The sequence below is a fragment of the Pyxicephalus adspersus genome, chromosome 7 (genome assembly GCF_032062135.1).
Source record: "Pyxicephalus adspersus chromosome 7, UCB_Pads_2.0, whole genome shotgun sequence".
Lineage (NCBI taxonomy): Eukaryota > Metazoa > Chordata > Amphibia > Anura > Pyxicephalidae > Pyxicephalus > Pyxicephalus adspersus.
In genome coordinates, this window is record NC_092864.1 from 4,103,465 (window position 1) to 4,116,055 (window position 12,591).

The 12,591-nt window shown below is 48.3% G+C and overlaps 1 protein-coding gene across 6 annotated transcripts in view; it reads left to right on the plus strand.

The window, feature by feature from the left end:
* Nucleotides 1-9,836, plus strand: part of BCKDK (branched chain keto acid dehydrogenase kinase) — an 11,999-nt gene extending 2,163 nt beyond the window's left edge. The window contains exons 1-15 of one of the 6 annotated variants that reach the window (XM_072417135.1): nt 1,322-1,341; nt 1,432-1,485; nt 2,705-2,752; nt 3,056-3,104; nt 3,176-3,389; nt 3,672-3,740; nt 4,227-4,337; nt 4,485-4,532; nt 4,615-4,734; nt 5,117-5,215; nt 6,411-6,484; nt 7,874-8,002; nt 8,086-8,175; nt 8,843-8,995; nt 9,375-9,836. In XM_072417135.1, coding sequence (XP_072273236.1) covers nt 3,198-3,389; nt 3,672-3,740; nt 4,227-4,337; nt 4,485-4,532; nt 4,615-4,734; nt 5,117-5,215; nt 6,411-6,484; nt 7,874-8,002; nt 8,086-8,175; nt 8,843-8,995; nt 9,375-9,519 — 1,230 coding nt within the window. In that variant the 5' untranslated portion in view covers nt 1,322-1,341; nt 1,432-1,485; nt 2,705-2,752; nt 3,056-3,104; nt 3,176-3,197 and the 3' untranslated portion in view covers nt 9,520-9,836. Of the gene's footprint in view, nt 1-1,321; nt 1,342-1,431; nt 1,486-1,768; nt 2,013-2,704; nt 2,753-3,055; nt 3,105-3,175; nt 3,390-3,671; nt 3,741-4,226; nt 4,338-4,484; nt 4,533-4,614; nt 4,735-5,116; nt 5,216-6,410; nt 6,485-7,873; nt 8,003-8,085; nt 8,176-8,842; nt 8,996-9,374 lie in introns of those variants that run through there. The other 5 variants (XM_072417134.1, XM_072417136.1, XM_072417137.1 and 2 more) reach the window with 5 other exon arrangements.
* Nucleotides 9,837-12,591: the final 2,755 nt, after the last annotated feature.

The window sequence follows — 12,591 nt, forward strand, 5'->3', positions numbered from 1 at the left end:
TGTCTGGGGGTGTCACTGGTACCTCCATGACGGCTGGTGGTGTCCTGGATACCCCTATGGTATCTTATAGCTGTTGGCATCCCCAGTACCCCCATATCGGCTGGAGGTTTCCCCGGTACCTCTATGGCATGATGTCTGGGGGGGTCCCCGTTACTCCATTGATGTCTGGGGGGGTCCCCGTTACTCCATTGATGTCTGGGGGGGTCCCCTTTACGCCAATGATGTCTGGGGGGGTCCCCTTTACGCCAATGATGTCTGGGGGTGTCCATGGTTGACCCAATGATGTCTGGGGTGTCCACTGGGATACCAAGGATACCACTGGGGCAACCATGGACACATGGTTGCCCCAGTGGTATCTTATAGCTGTTGGCATCCCCGGTACCCCCATAACGGCTGGACGTGTCCCCGGTACCCCTATGGCACCTTGTGGCTGGAAGTGTTTTGGGGGTCACATAGCACTATAAAATAGAAAATGAAATCTGTGGGGAGTATTGTAGAGGTCAGGCCCCCTGCAGACTCCCATTGCTGTCTGTGCCCCCAATGTTTAGATTAGCCCACTGTCAGTACTGGAGAATGACATATGGGGGGCGCTATAAGTCATATAAAGGAGAGCCCTGTGGCTGCCCGCTTTGATTCTGTGTTTTATTGGAACTGCAGGGAGGACTCTGCTCTGAGATTTTAGCTGTGTGTGGGGATCATTGAGGTTTTTTGGGATCAGCGCGGCCCCACAATTACCCCACCGCTGACCCATCCAATCGCAGTGCAGAGCTCCTCCTCCAATTTCCACCCTTCCCGGAGTCCCTCCCCCTCCCTACAGAATGTACAGATTGCATAGGGAACGCGCACATAGCCGACATTCCCCGGGGATTAACCCTCGCCATGCCTGCAGCTCCTTCACACTGCAGACAGATCCCATTATCTTCACATTTTAATACTTCTATGGGGGACATTTCTAGGGTGTGCACCATATGGGGGGGGTGGGCAGTGCCCAGTGACACCCCCAGCCCATTACCAATGTCCACAGGCTTCTGGTTGTCTGGGCTGAGCCCCATAACCTGTAATTTATGTGGAGTTCTTCTTTAAGCAGATGTGATTTCCCCCCCCAGGTGTCCCCAAAGCTCTGTTTATTTTTGCTGCCCCCCGGTGGTGTGCTGTGTGCAGTGCCGCTCAGTCAGTGCCTCCTCCTCGCACACTGTTAATATCTGGCACCCCTCCCGCAGAGTTCACCCCGGGACGGTTCCAGAAACCACAACTGGCTGACGTCTGTGTTCAGCTACTGTACAGGGGTGGGAGGCATTGTTATATACAGAACTCCGACCTACCGGCACCACCTCACCATCTGTGTGTGAATCATTCACGGGGTGCTGGGTGGGGGGGGGTCACAGCTTTCATTCTTCCTCCCGTGTGTCTGACTCTCTCTTTCACCCGCAGGTCTCCAGGATCCCGGGACTCGGATGGCGACACGTGACTTTCAACAGCACAGGGGTAAGAGGCACCAAAAATTTACCCAATCACTACCAATCTGCCCCTGGATACAACTGCTGGGTGGGTGGTGCCAGAATGGGGTGGGGATTCCATTGAATGGCATGCTGTGACTTATGGTTCCTGCAATTTTTAGGACAGGTTCTCTTTAAAACTAATTTGTCATAGGGTGCATGTCCTTTGTCCACACCCCCCGGGCCCCCGAATATACCCCAGGCTGAATGCCAATTTCTAACTGGTTCCAGCCTCCCACATTGCAGTGTGTGCTCCTCCCTGTAGGTGGCGCTCTCAGCAGTCCTATATGACACACGTGTGCCTCGGCTGTACAGGTCTATGCAGGGACGGCCGGCGTTGTGCAATATTCCCGCTCGTTATCTGCGTCTCCTGGAGCCAGAACAAGCAGGGGCCAATCCTGCCAGGACACAAACCCGTCGGATTGCTTTCCCCGTTCACCCCATGACGTCTCGGTAACCTTGAGCTTCCCCTCCCAGGAGAAACAGATGGCAGAAGCTAGGCTAGACGCTTTCCAGGTCGTTTATTTTTATACCGCTTGATCGGTGTCACTGAGTTCATAAAACGGGCACACCGAATAGGAGAGGGATCACTGGGGGTGTGGGGAGACACAGCAGGGGCGGGGGGGATTGCAGAGCTTTGTATTGTAAACTGAGGAGGGGTTGGGGGTCAAATAGTTGTTGGGGTTCTTTCACATCCTCCATGGAGTGTTTACTCTTTGTGCTGAGCTGTGGGAGGGGCCCAGTAGCTCCACCCACTACAAGCTGCCTGCTGAAAACTACAGAGGGGGTGGGGACAAGACCAGTCACCCTGCACAAGAAGGGAGAGCAGCAGTGACCGGTCTGTATTACAGGGATCTCAGTATTTTCCCCAGCTAGGTGGGTAGAAGGTGTAGGTGGGTGGTGACTGAAAAGTGCCGGGCAGTACGCCCAGCTAATAGGGCCTGGTGAGAACACTGGATCAGCAATAAGTGGCTGCTTGTAAATCAAAGGAACGATAGCAGCTACTGATCTCTCTGAGAATACCAGAGAGGCCCTGTCATGGTATCATGCCGCTGCTGGCCCACTCAGTTTTGGAGTATGTGACCGATACATTGAGATCAGAATATTGTGGCCCCTCCTCCATTTTCCTGTAGCCCTTCTGCCTTCTTCCTTACCGTATGTCTGTCCTGTCTGATTGTAGAATTAAGTGGTGTCCCCTCTCCCTGCAGATGGATAGAGCTCCCTGCTTCCTTCCTGTGACCTGAGCTGGAGTAGAGGTGAGGTCTGTCCCCTGCTTCCCCTCCCGACTCCCACCTGACCCCAGGCCCCTCCCCACCCATGTGATGTCCAATATAAAGCACGATATGGGTCCCCTTTATATATCAGGGCCCCTCCCCCTAATAAATCACAACCTCCTGCTCCTACCCCAAGGGTCCCCACCCTAACAAAGAGATACAGATCCGTTATGGGGGAAGAATAGACCCCCCCGCCCCCCTTCACAACCCACCCCCACCTTTATTGCCAAGGCAAAAGACAATCCATATTGGTAATAATCATAGCTGTCTGTGTCCCCGTTGTAGGATTGGAAGTTCTGGGCCCAGTCTAGGCGCGCCTCTTCCCCGGGGTCAGGTAGGTATTTACCTTTGGGTATGTCTCAATACCGCTTTCCTATCCCTGTCTGACCCATCTCTCTTTTTCAGGAATCCCCCAAAGTGCTGAAAGATGTTGCGAAAGAACGTAATCGAGGTGATGGCCCGAGGGGCCCTGACTCCACCCCTTCGTCTGTCCTCCATATTGCTCAGATCCCGCTCCACCTCTGCTACAGATCACCACCATGTGGAGCTGGCCAGGGAGAGGTCCAAGACCGTCACCTCCTTTTACAACCAATCGGGCATCGACAAGGCCGCAGACAAGGTAAACGGGGCACCCGACTGGCCCAATCTGAGCGGGGGGGGAGGGATCAAAGCTCTGAAATGCCCCTTGAGTGTGAGATTGGGGGGAGGGGGGGTATATATCAGTCTGGTAGCTTTGTATGTGAATAGCTCATCATCCTATTGGTTGCCACCAATATACCTGAGCTTGTTAGTCATGGACACCTATTGGCCGCATGTCCTTGCTTCTCCAGCAGTGGGAGGGACCGGGATGTGGGATACCTCCCCCCAGGAGTCCCTAACTTGTTCTATGTCTCTGGTATAGCCATCTGTGCGTCTGACTCCAACCACCATGCTGTACTCCGGCCGCTCCCAGGACGGCAGCCACATCCTGGTAAGTCTTTTGATTCTGTATAAAGTGGTGAATTCTGCTTGGGTAATAACAAAGATCTCAGTTTTTAAAATTAAATGATTGTTCTGCAGCATTACTGCTGCTGATATTCTTCTTCCTAATACTATGTATCAATATAGTGCTAACCTATTATATAGCGCATCACATGGTCCACTGTCCATTAGCTTGTAATGCTGCTACCATATTCCTAATGTATGTCTTCATGTCAGAGCTGCCCCCTAGTGGGGTAATGATGAATGTGGAGAATAAGTAAAGCAGGGAGTTCCGTGCATTGCAGGTCCTCAGGTGCAACTTCCCCTCCAGCAAGGAGAACAAAGAGCAGCACAGCAGCGACACCTAGAGTTCAGGTTTAATTTTAATAAATACAGACCAGTAAATGTGCTTGGAAGTATGAAGGCTTCTGCAGTTTTCCTGCTTTTATCGTTTCTGTACATTGTCACGACTGCTCGTGTTTATTTCCTTTTATAGAAAAGCGCAAGATATTTGCACAAGGAGCTCCCCGTCCGCATCGCTCACAGAATAAAAGGATTCCGCAGTTTGCCTTTTATCATCGGCTGCAACCCCACCATCCTCCACGTGGTGAGTGGGCGACTCTGGGATTGGGTAGAGTCATCGTTATAATGATGCACACTGGTTTATATGGGTGTTTGTGCTTAGTCAGCATTTTATCCAATTTACATGTCTGGGCTTATTTAACGATCTGTTTGTTCTGTCTGTTGCCTGCAGCATGAACTTTACATCCGCGCCTTCCAGAAGCTGAGCGAGTACCCGCCGGTCAGTGGCACAGTCATTGCTTTCTTCTTTATTATGTTTGGTGTCTGCAGGGGGAGGTTACTGATCTCTCTTCCCGCCACAGATCACAGACCACGAGGTGGAGAGCCAATACTGCAAGCTGCTCCGGCAACTTCTCGACGACCATAAGGATGTGGTGACCCAACTGGCCGAGGGGATGAGAGAAAGCCGCAAGCACATCCAGGTAACCTGGAAGGGGCAGGGGCTGCCATGTTTAATACCTGAGCAGTACACATGGCCATAGAAACCTCTTATTGGGGCTCCTTAAATAAATAAACCCAGCACCAATCATCATGTTATAAGGGCAGTCGGATTTCTGTTGCCACCCTGAACTCCTACAAACACCCACTGAGATGAGCTCTGAATTCCGGCTGCAGCCCTTTACACAGAATTTGGATTCATATTCCGATCCCCCCCTGTATGTGTTATAAATCTCACAGATTTGCCCTCCTAGGCCTGGATTTGCCCTCTAGATGCCCTACAAATTATTTATTAGTAGCGTGCGGTGTCTTGTGACACTGAAGCTTGCTGTGACCTAAAATATTCCATCTGTTTCCTCCCCTCAGGATGAGAAGGTGATTCGATTCTTCTTGGATAAAACATTAACGTCCCGCCTGGGAATTCGGATGCTGGCGGCGCACCACCTGGCTCTGCACGAAGATCGGGTAATGCTGATTTCTGACCCTCGCCCTCCTTGCTCAACCTGTAAATAGTCCTGGTGACACATAGCAGAGTCCTTGTGTCACTTGTTAGCTGGGAGGAGGAAAACAATCAATGCCGACCCTCCAGCAACAACCAATCAGCTCCCTGGGTCAGGTTATTGCCATATTGTTCTCTATGATTATCCGTAAGGGAGCTGTTCATATCTATTTTTCTGATTCAGTTGCCAATTCTCTTGTGCACTCAAGCATAAAGTGAACCTGTTTTCCCTCTATGCAAGGACAGGTTCACTTTAGAGCAGAGACGGATCACCTGCCAGCTAAAGAACTTACCAGATTCATTCAGGTGTATGGGAAAACATGTTACCCCCCTCCAACAATAAAGCACACCATGGTCCTGGTTAATTAAAGCTCTCCAAGGCTCGAGAGGATCCACTATCATCAGTGAAGCTGAATGATCAAGAAAATGGAATGAATCATCTGGTCCCGGACCCAAAACATTTGCTAACAAATTAATTTGAAGAAATCCATTCCAGGTTTGCTGCATCACCCAGCTTCACTGATGAGTGTATCCTCAATTTAATAAGAAATTTAATAAATCGGGCCCAATGGCTAAGCAGCCAATCACCAGGCTGTCATTTGCTGTAAGGAGGAGGGGCGTTATTTAGCTTTGTATAAGATCTGGCATGGAAGTCATGTGACCATCCCTGATCTAAAGTTGCTCTGATTGGATAAAGTACAGGTCCACTTTTTTTTTTTTTTTTTTGCTGCATTTTCCTGTAATATAAAACCTAAATTGTATTCAGCATTCAGCTCCCTCTGACCTGCTCATTATTCTTCTCCCATCTGCCATTTTTAGGGATTCTTTGCAAGCTTTAACATTGAATAGTGGGTCTCTCTACCCATTGATGGACAATGCAGTGTTAACTCTTTAAATGCTGGCTGTAATGAGGAGTCCAATGAGCAGTGTTCTATGTATAACTCCTATGGCCTGGACAGGTCATGTGACCAGACTGTCCTCCCTTAGCCATTTTTATCCCCCCCCAGATATGAAAGGGTTATTGTTTGCATTGCACATTTAGTAAACGATAGAGCCATCATGCTTTTTTTTATCATGTCACTTGTCATTCTTTAAGAAGCTGAAGTACGAGTCGTCCACTAATCTATCGCTGACTGACGTAATTTCTGTGTTTCCTTCCAGCCGGATTTTGTGGGCATCATCTGTACCCGTCTGTCCCCCAAGAAGATCATCGAGAAGTGGGTGGATTTTGCAAGGTAAAGCAGCTATTCCAGTTTTGGTTTCCTCTTCTCTAAACTTCCCTGGGGTGGCTGTGGGTGGCCCTACTTTTGTAGGATAAGGGTAAAAATCTTTTTGAATGATATAATTCTATTCTTAATATTACCAATCTCCATTCTATAAGCTGGGATGGCTGCTGATGTGCAAATTACCTGACCTGAAAATAAAGGGATCATTTTGTATCTTGTGTCACCCGACGTCACAATATGCAGAATATAGACAGCTGGGCGTCGCTGTCATGAGAGTTTAGGAGATCTCTATCCAAAACTACGACCAATATTATAGAGTTTCCACTTTGCAGCTACACCAACCGCCATCCTATGGGAGGCTTTCATGAAGTATTAGAGGCTGTGTCTGTGTGAATTAGGAAGGTCAGGTGCTGATGGTGGGGATTTGCCCCGTATTGATGAGGTCAGGTGCTGATTTTCCATGGGAAGACCTGGCTGATCATTCCAAAGGTGTTCAGGTCAGGAGGTCAGGGCTCTGTGCAGGATACTCCAGTTCCTCCCTTGGTGACCCCATGTCTTTATGATGCTGGGATTGTACCCCAGGGCACAGTCATGGGGGAACAAAAAAGGGTCCTCACCAAACTGTGATCACAAGGCTGGAGGAGCACAACCGTCTACAATGAGGAATGAAAGGAACCATAGAAAAAGAACATTTGTAAAGTCAGGGTACTGATGGTGGGGATAGCCCCAATGGTGAGGTCAGGCCAGGTGCTGAAGGTGGGGATTTGCCCCCAATGGTGAGGTCAGGTGCTGATGGCGGGGATTGCCCCCAATGGTGAGGTCAGGTGCTGAAGGTAGGGATTCGCCCCCTTATTGATGAGGTCAGGTTCCGATGTTGAATGAGAAGACCTGGCTCACCATTCCAATTTATTCCAATGGTGTTCAGTGGGATTGAGGTCAGGGCTCTGTGCAGGACACTTGTGTTCCTCCACACCAAACTGGTAACCCCATGTCTTTATGGAGGGGTCTCTGTACCACAGGGCACAATCATGGGGGGAACAGAAAAGGCTTTTCACCCATGACCACAAGACTGGAAGTGCACAATTGTCTACAATGTCTTTGTATGATGGAGAATTAGCAGAACCATCACTGGGGACACCTGAACTCATCATTAGTAGGGGGTCCTCATAGTTTTGGACATATAGTATATGTAGAAGCTGTATTGTTGATGAGGAGAGCACCCTGCCTATCCTAGGGATAGAAGGAAGAGACTGTGAGTAGACATAAGACACAAGCTGACTGGTTGTACAGGGAAATGAGACCACATGTAGCCTGTCCTCCCATCTCAACCATTATTTCTAGGTGAGGACGACTCCCCTAATTCTTGGTGTGTAAAGTAATTATACTTCCTTTTTGTAGGCGTCTGTGTGAACACAAGTACGGGAATGCCCCTCGGGTGCGAATTAATGGCCACGTGGCTGCACGTTTCCCCTTCATCCCAATGCCACTGGATTACATCCTTCCGGAGCTGTTAAAGAACGCCATGCGGTACGTCTAACATTCACTGTAAGTGGATAACGAGGGGGGAAAAGAACGAGAACTTAGTTTTCTTTTTTTTTTGTCGGTTTTAGGGCCACCATGGAGAGTCACCTGGACACCCCCTACAACGTTCCTGAGATTGCCATCACCATTGCCAACAATGACATCGATCTGATTATTCGGTAAGAATGGCAGATTCTTATGGATCCGCTCTGTGCACCATTCAGCTTTGTACAGCTCATATTGCCGATAGTTATCAATTCCTCCTCACCATCTATAGACTGACCACCCTCATAATATATTAAAGAATATTGAAGTTTATTAAAAGCTTTAAAAGTTTTGGCTTCAGATATGAATCCAGGTTCCTTGTCATAACTAGCTGTACAGTTGTCCTGGATTGTGCTGTCCGGTCTCGGCCCAATGATAGACAACCAACCAGTGGCTCAGTGGTTAGCACTCTGAACTTTGCAGCGCTGGGTCCCAGGTTTGAATCCCTACCAGGATACTATCTGCATGGAGTTTGCAGGTTCTCCCCGTGTTTGTGTGGGTTTTCTCCGGGTACTCTGGTTTCCTCCCACATTCCAAAAACATTCAGTTAGGTTAATTGGCTGTGGTAATGACATATGACTATGGTAGGGACATTAGATTGTGAGCTCCTCTGAGAGACATGACTATGGACTTACAGCGCTGTGTAATATGTCGGCGCTATATAAATACTGTGTAATAATACCCAGTATGGTTCCTGATCCTGTGAGCCCTATGCCATCCAATCATTGATCATCGCTGGCTCCAGCTATGCAAAATTATTAAAAGCTTTTCTTAAAGCTGATGCGTTTCTTTTCTTTGCAGGATATCAGATCGAGGAGGCGGAATCCCCCACGACCACCTGGAGCGAGTGATGGATTATCATTTCACCACCGCAGAAACCAGCACTCAGGACCCCCGCATCAACCCCATCTTCGGCAATATGGTGGACAGCGGGCAGTCAGAGCCCATGCACGGGTAAGAGGGGTTATTATCTATATTCAGTATCTGTTATCATTCCGGGGAGGGGGGTTACAATTCCCTCTATGTTCCATATACCGATATCTAAACAATTCTCACATCGCTCAGCTATTGTACAGGAAAATGTGATCAGAAACCCCCTGGCAATAAAGCTTTTATTATATTGGCTTTCTGTGGGTGATATGGGCAGAATGAGGAGCCAATCGGGCTGTGCAGTGCTCCATCCTTACACAGGGAGCCCAAGCTGATTGGTCTGCTGCTCTCTTATTGTCCAATCAGCAGACTGCTAGGCTCTTGAGATATAATATGAACGGCAGTGCAGGAAGGGAAATTGATGTAGACTTTCCATAATGTTTTTTATTTTTTCCTCTTGCAGATTCGGCTTTGGTCTGCCAACCTCCCGGGCATATGCCGAGTACTTGGGCGGCTCCCTCTGCATCCAGTCCCTCCAGGGCATTGGGACCGACGTGTATCTGCGCATCAAACACATTGATGGGAAGGAGGAAAGTTTCCGTATCTGAGGAGGAGCACGCACAGCTTCTGACCACTGAGAATCGGCCGCCTTCTCCTGTACCCCACTGACTCAATGGGATTCCTTCTACTCCTTGGTCTGCCAGTCTGTAACGAGATCCAAGGTGGACCCCCAATCTTTTTTCTCTACAGCAGCCAATGTGGACCTATTTTTTTTTTTTTTTTTGGTGGCTCCGATTCTGTGTCCATATTTGGTTCTAAGCTTTCTGGAGACCCCGTTTAAGGTGGAGCTCTTCTTCTTTTTCCCACCTTTGTATGCAGTATATTGAGATTAAAGCCTCTGGAATAATGAGATTGTAGCGAGGGATCTGTGGTCTTTCTACGTTTGTGGTTTGTTCAGCTGATTGCCGGTATTCGTTACCAAAAAGTTTGGGGATTTATTTGGGTTCTCTTTTTTTTTTTTTGGATTTGAACACTAAGACTGAACCTGCGTCCTGCTCATTGGAGTTTCACCAGGAGCCACGATTCCTCCGCATCCCTTGATGGGCCACGTGTGATATGAGCACATGGGGTCAATGTATAACACTTCTGTCCTTTTCTTCAGAGAGGAGATTTGATGCTGTGGGCTCCACCTATTGGCTGGGCTCGTCATTGCATCTCTTTGCACGGGAGAAGGATTACTTTCCTGATAAAAGATGATTTTACTAGTTTTTGACTGTTGTGGCCGCTCGTTATTCAGCAGGTCTTGTCAGTGTGTTCTGCAGCCTTATCATAGCGTGACATTTCATACGTGCAAGGTGCGTGTTCTTCTGACGCCAAATGTTACCGGCTGGGCATCTCAGGACCGCGGCCCCAGCTGTCCATGGGGGGTAAGGAGTCCCTATATTATTCTCACATTCAGGGTGATCCAGCATTGGCAATTGATGAGGATTTCTGCGAGTGTGAACTATGGTACACCAGCACCAGCCAATCAGTGCACTCGCCTTCCGTAACCGATTGTGGGGGGTTCCTATGTGGAATCAATAGACCTACTTCTGATTTCTGTATCTTTTCCTAATAAATGTCACCTCCACCGCTGCTGCCATTATTTATGGGGGGTCTCGTTCTGTAATCACATCATCTGTGGTGTAGATTTGTCCCGTAAGCCCCTCACTATGACAATCAATGATTATAAATGGCTCCTGTCGCTTTAATTGGGTTAATGTGTCGTCAGTCACCTCCTAATGACATCCAGACGCCCTTCATCACCTGTTTATATCGCCGCCTCCTTATCACCGTCACATGTGTAAAACTGAGATTAAATATTATAAAACAACAAAATCCTTAATTGGACGTCATATCCGGGAACAGGTCCAGATGTAAGGATTTCTGCTACTGCCGTGTGATTGGCTGTCCAGCCCACCGCTTCCAATCACTGTTCTTATATCTCCATATGGCTGAAAGTTTTTTTAATTTTTTTCGGCACACAGATTACAAGACTTTCTTTCCTTAAATTATTTCAAATGCCCGAGGGTAGGGGCATTTAGGAGATGCAGAGGGGTACCCACTGCCAGCAATTCATCTTATACCCTCATTGGGGTTGATGAATAGGCTGATATACTTGGCCTCTCCCTCGGCTCCTGTAAGCTTTCTCCACTTCCTGTGACTGGTCCCTGACCAGGATCCTGCCAGTCACAACATTTCCTGTGTCAGGCTAAGACCCTACATTCCAGTTATCAGTATGTGTGGTTCAGCTGCAGTGTTCCCGTCAGACTCTTCAGTAACCACCCAAAACAGCCGGGTATTTACTGGAAAGTGCCAGGTGGTGCACCCAGCTAAAAGAGTCACTGCTCTGCCTTTTATTATTATTACACAGTATTTATATGGCGCCGACATATTACACAGCGCTGTACAAAGTCCATAGTCATTTGACTAGCTGTCTTTTAAAGGAGCTCACAATCTAATGTCCCTACCATAGTCATATGTCATTATTACAGTCTAAGGTCAATTTTGGGGGGAGCCAATTAACCTAACTGCATGTTTTTGGATTGCCTTCTCCCCAGGTGTGCAGGCGGCAGAGTCAGAGCTCCCCCTTAAGGCGGCTGACAGCGCTGCTGGGTGTCACAATACATTTTAATACAGCGGTCGCCAACCGGTGGCCTTCAGCTCTGGTCGGTACACCCCAGGAGCAGGGTCAGGAGAAGGACCCCACTGGCAGGGCTAACTGGCCAGAGCTGGGGACCATGTCCTCTGTAATAATCCCAGGCTCAGGCAAGTGGGCGGGCTGTGTTCTTGGACAGTGCAGGCTCAGATCTGGGATAGGAGAGTGGGTGGGGTTATGTTTGATGATGTCACTATAGGGTAGCTTTCTCCCCCTTTGATTGACACCTGGCTCCCCGCGCATGCGTGGTCAGGGGCTGGTAATTTTAGTGGTCCGGGGGACCGAAAAGGTTTTACCACACATTGAATTCCATTAGGTTCTCTCTTTAATTCTATACAGTTGCAGCCGGCCAGAGATAAGTCTCACCTGTTTCCAGACACAATCCCACTCATATAGCTGAGAAGGGGTAAAGCTACAGGCATTGGTTTCCATCCTGCACTGACCGGGCCTGGGCACAGATTTTATTTTTCAGTTTATTATTTTTTCTCTTTTTGTTGTATAATAAAGATAAAAAAAGGTCAGCAGTACCTGGCCACATATGTAAGCTGATCTCCGGGTAAGCAGATATTGTCTAAACACCAGATCTGTGTGAATTATTAGATGAATCTTTGTGTATTTCTTCCAGATCTGCTCAGTCAGCTAGGGTGAAGCTAAACTGCAGCTTCCTGTACTACGGACCAATCATTGCTGTTCTCTCCTTGTCCAGGATGACTGGTCTGGGCTCCGCCCCCTGTAGCTCTCTGTAGTCATCCTATAGTGGGTGGAGTCTGTCTCAGCTCCCTTGCTCAGTGATGATTTCACTCTTACCTGTACTAAGTAGTAGCCGGTTTGTAAAATGATTTTTTTTTATTCTTTCTGTCTATTAAAAGTATAAGAGAATTTATACCCGGAGTTCAGCTTTAATTATTAGGAGTGGGGTCCATGGGAGGGCAGGTGATAAACCTAAAGAATAATCAAAGTGGACCTGTCACAGTGCACACAA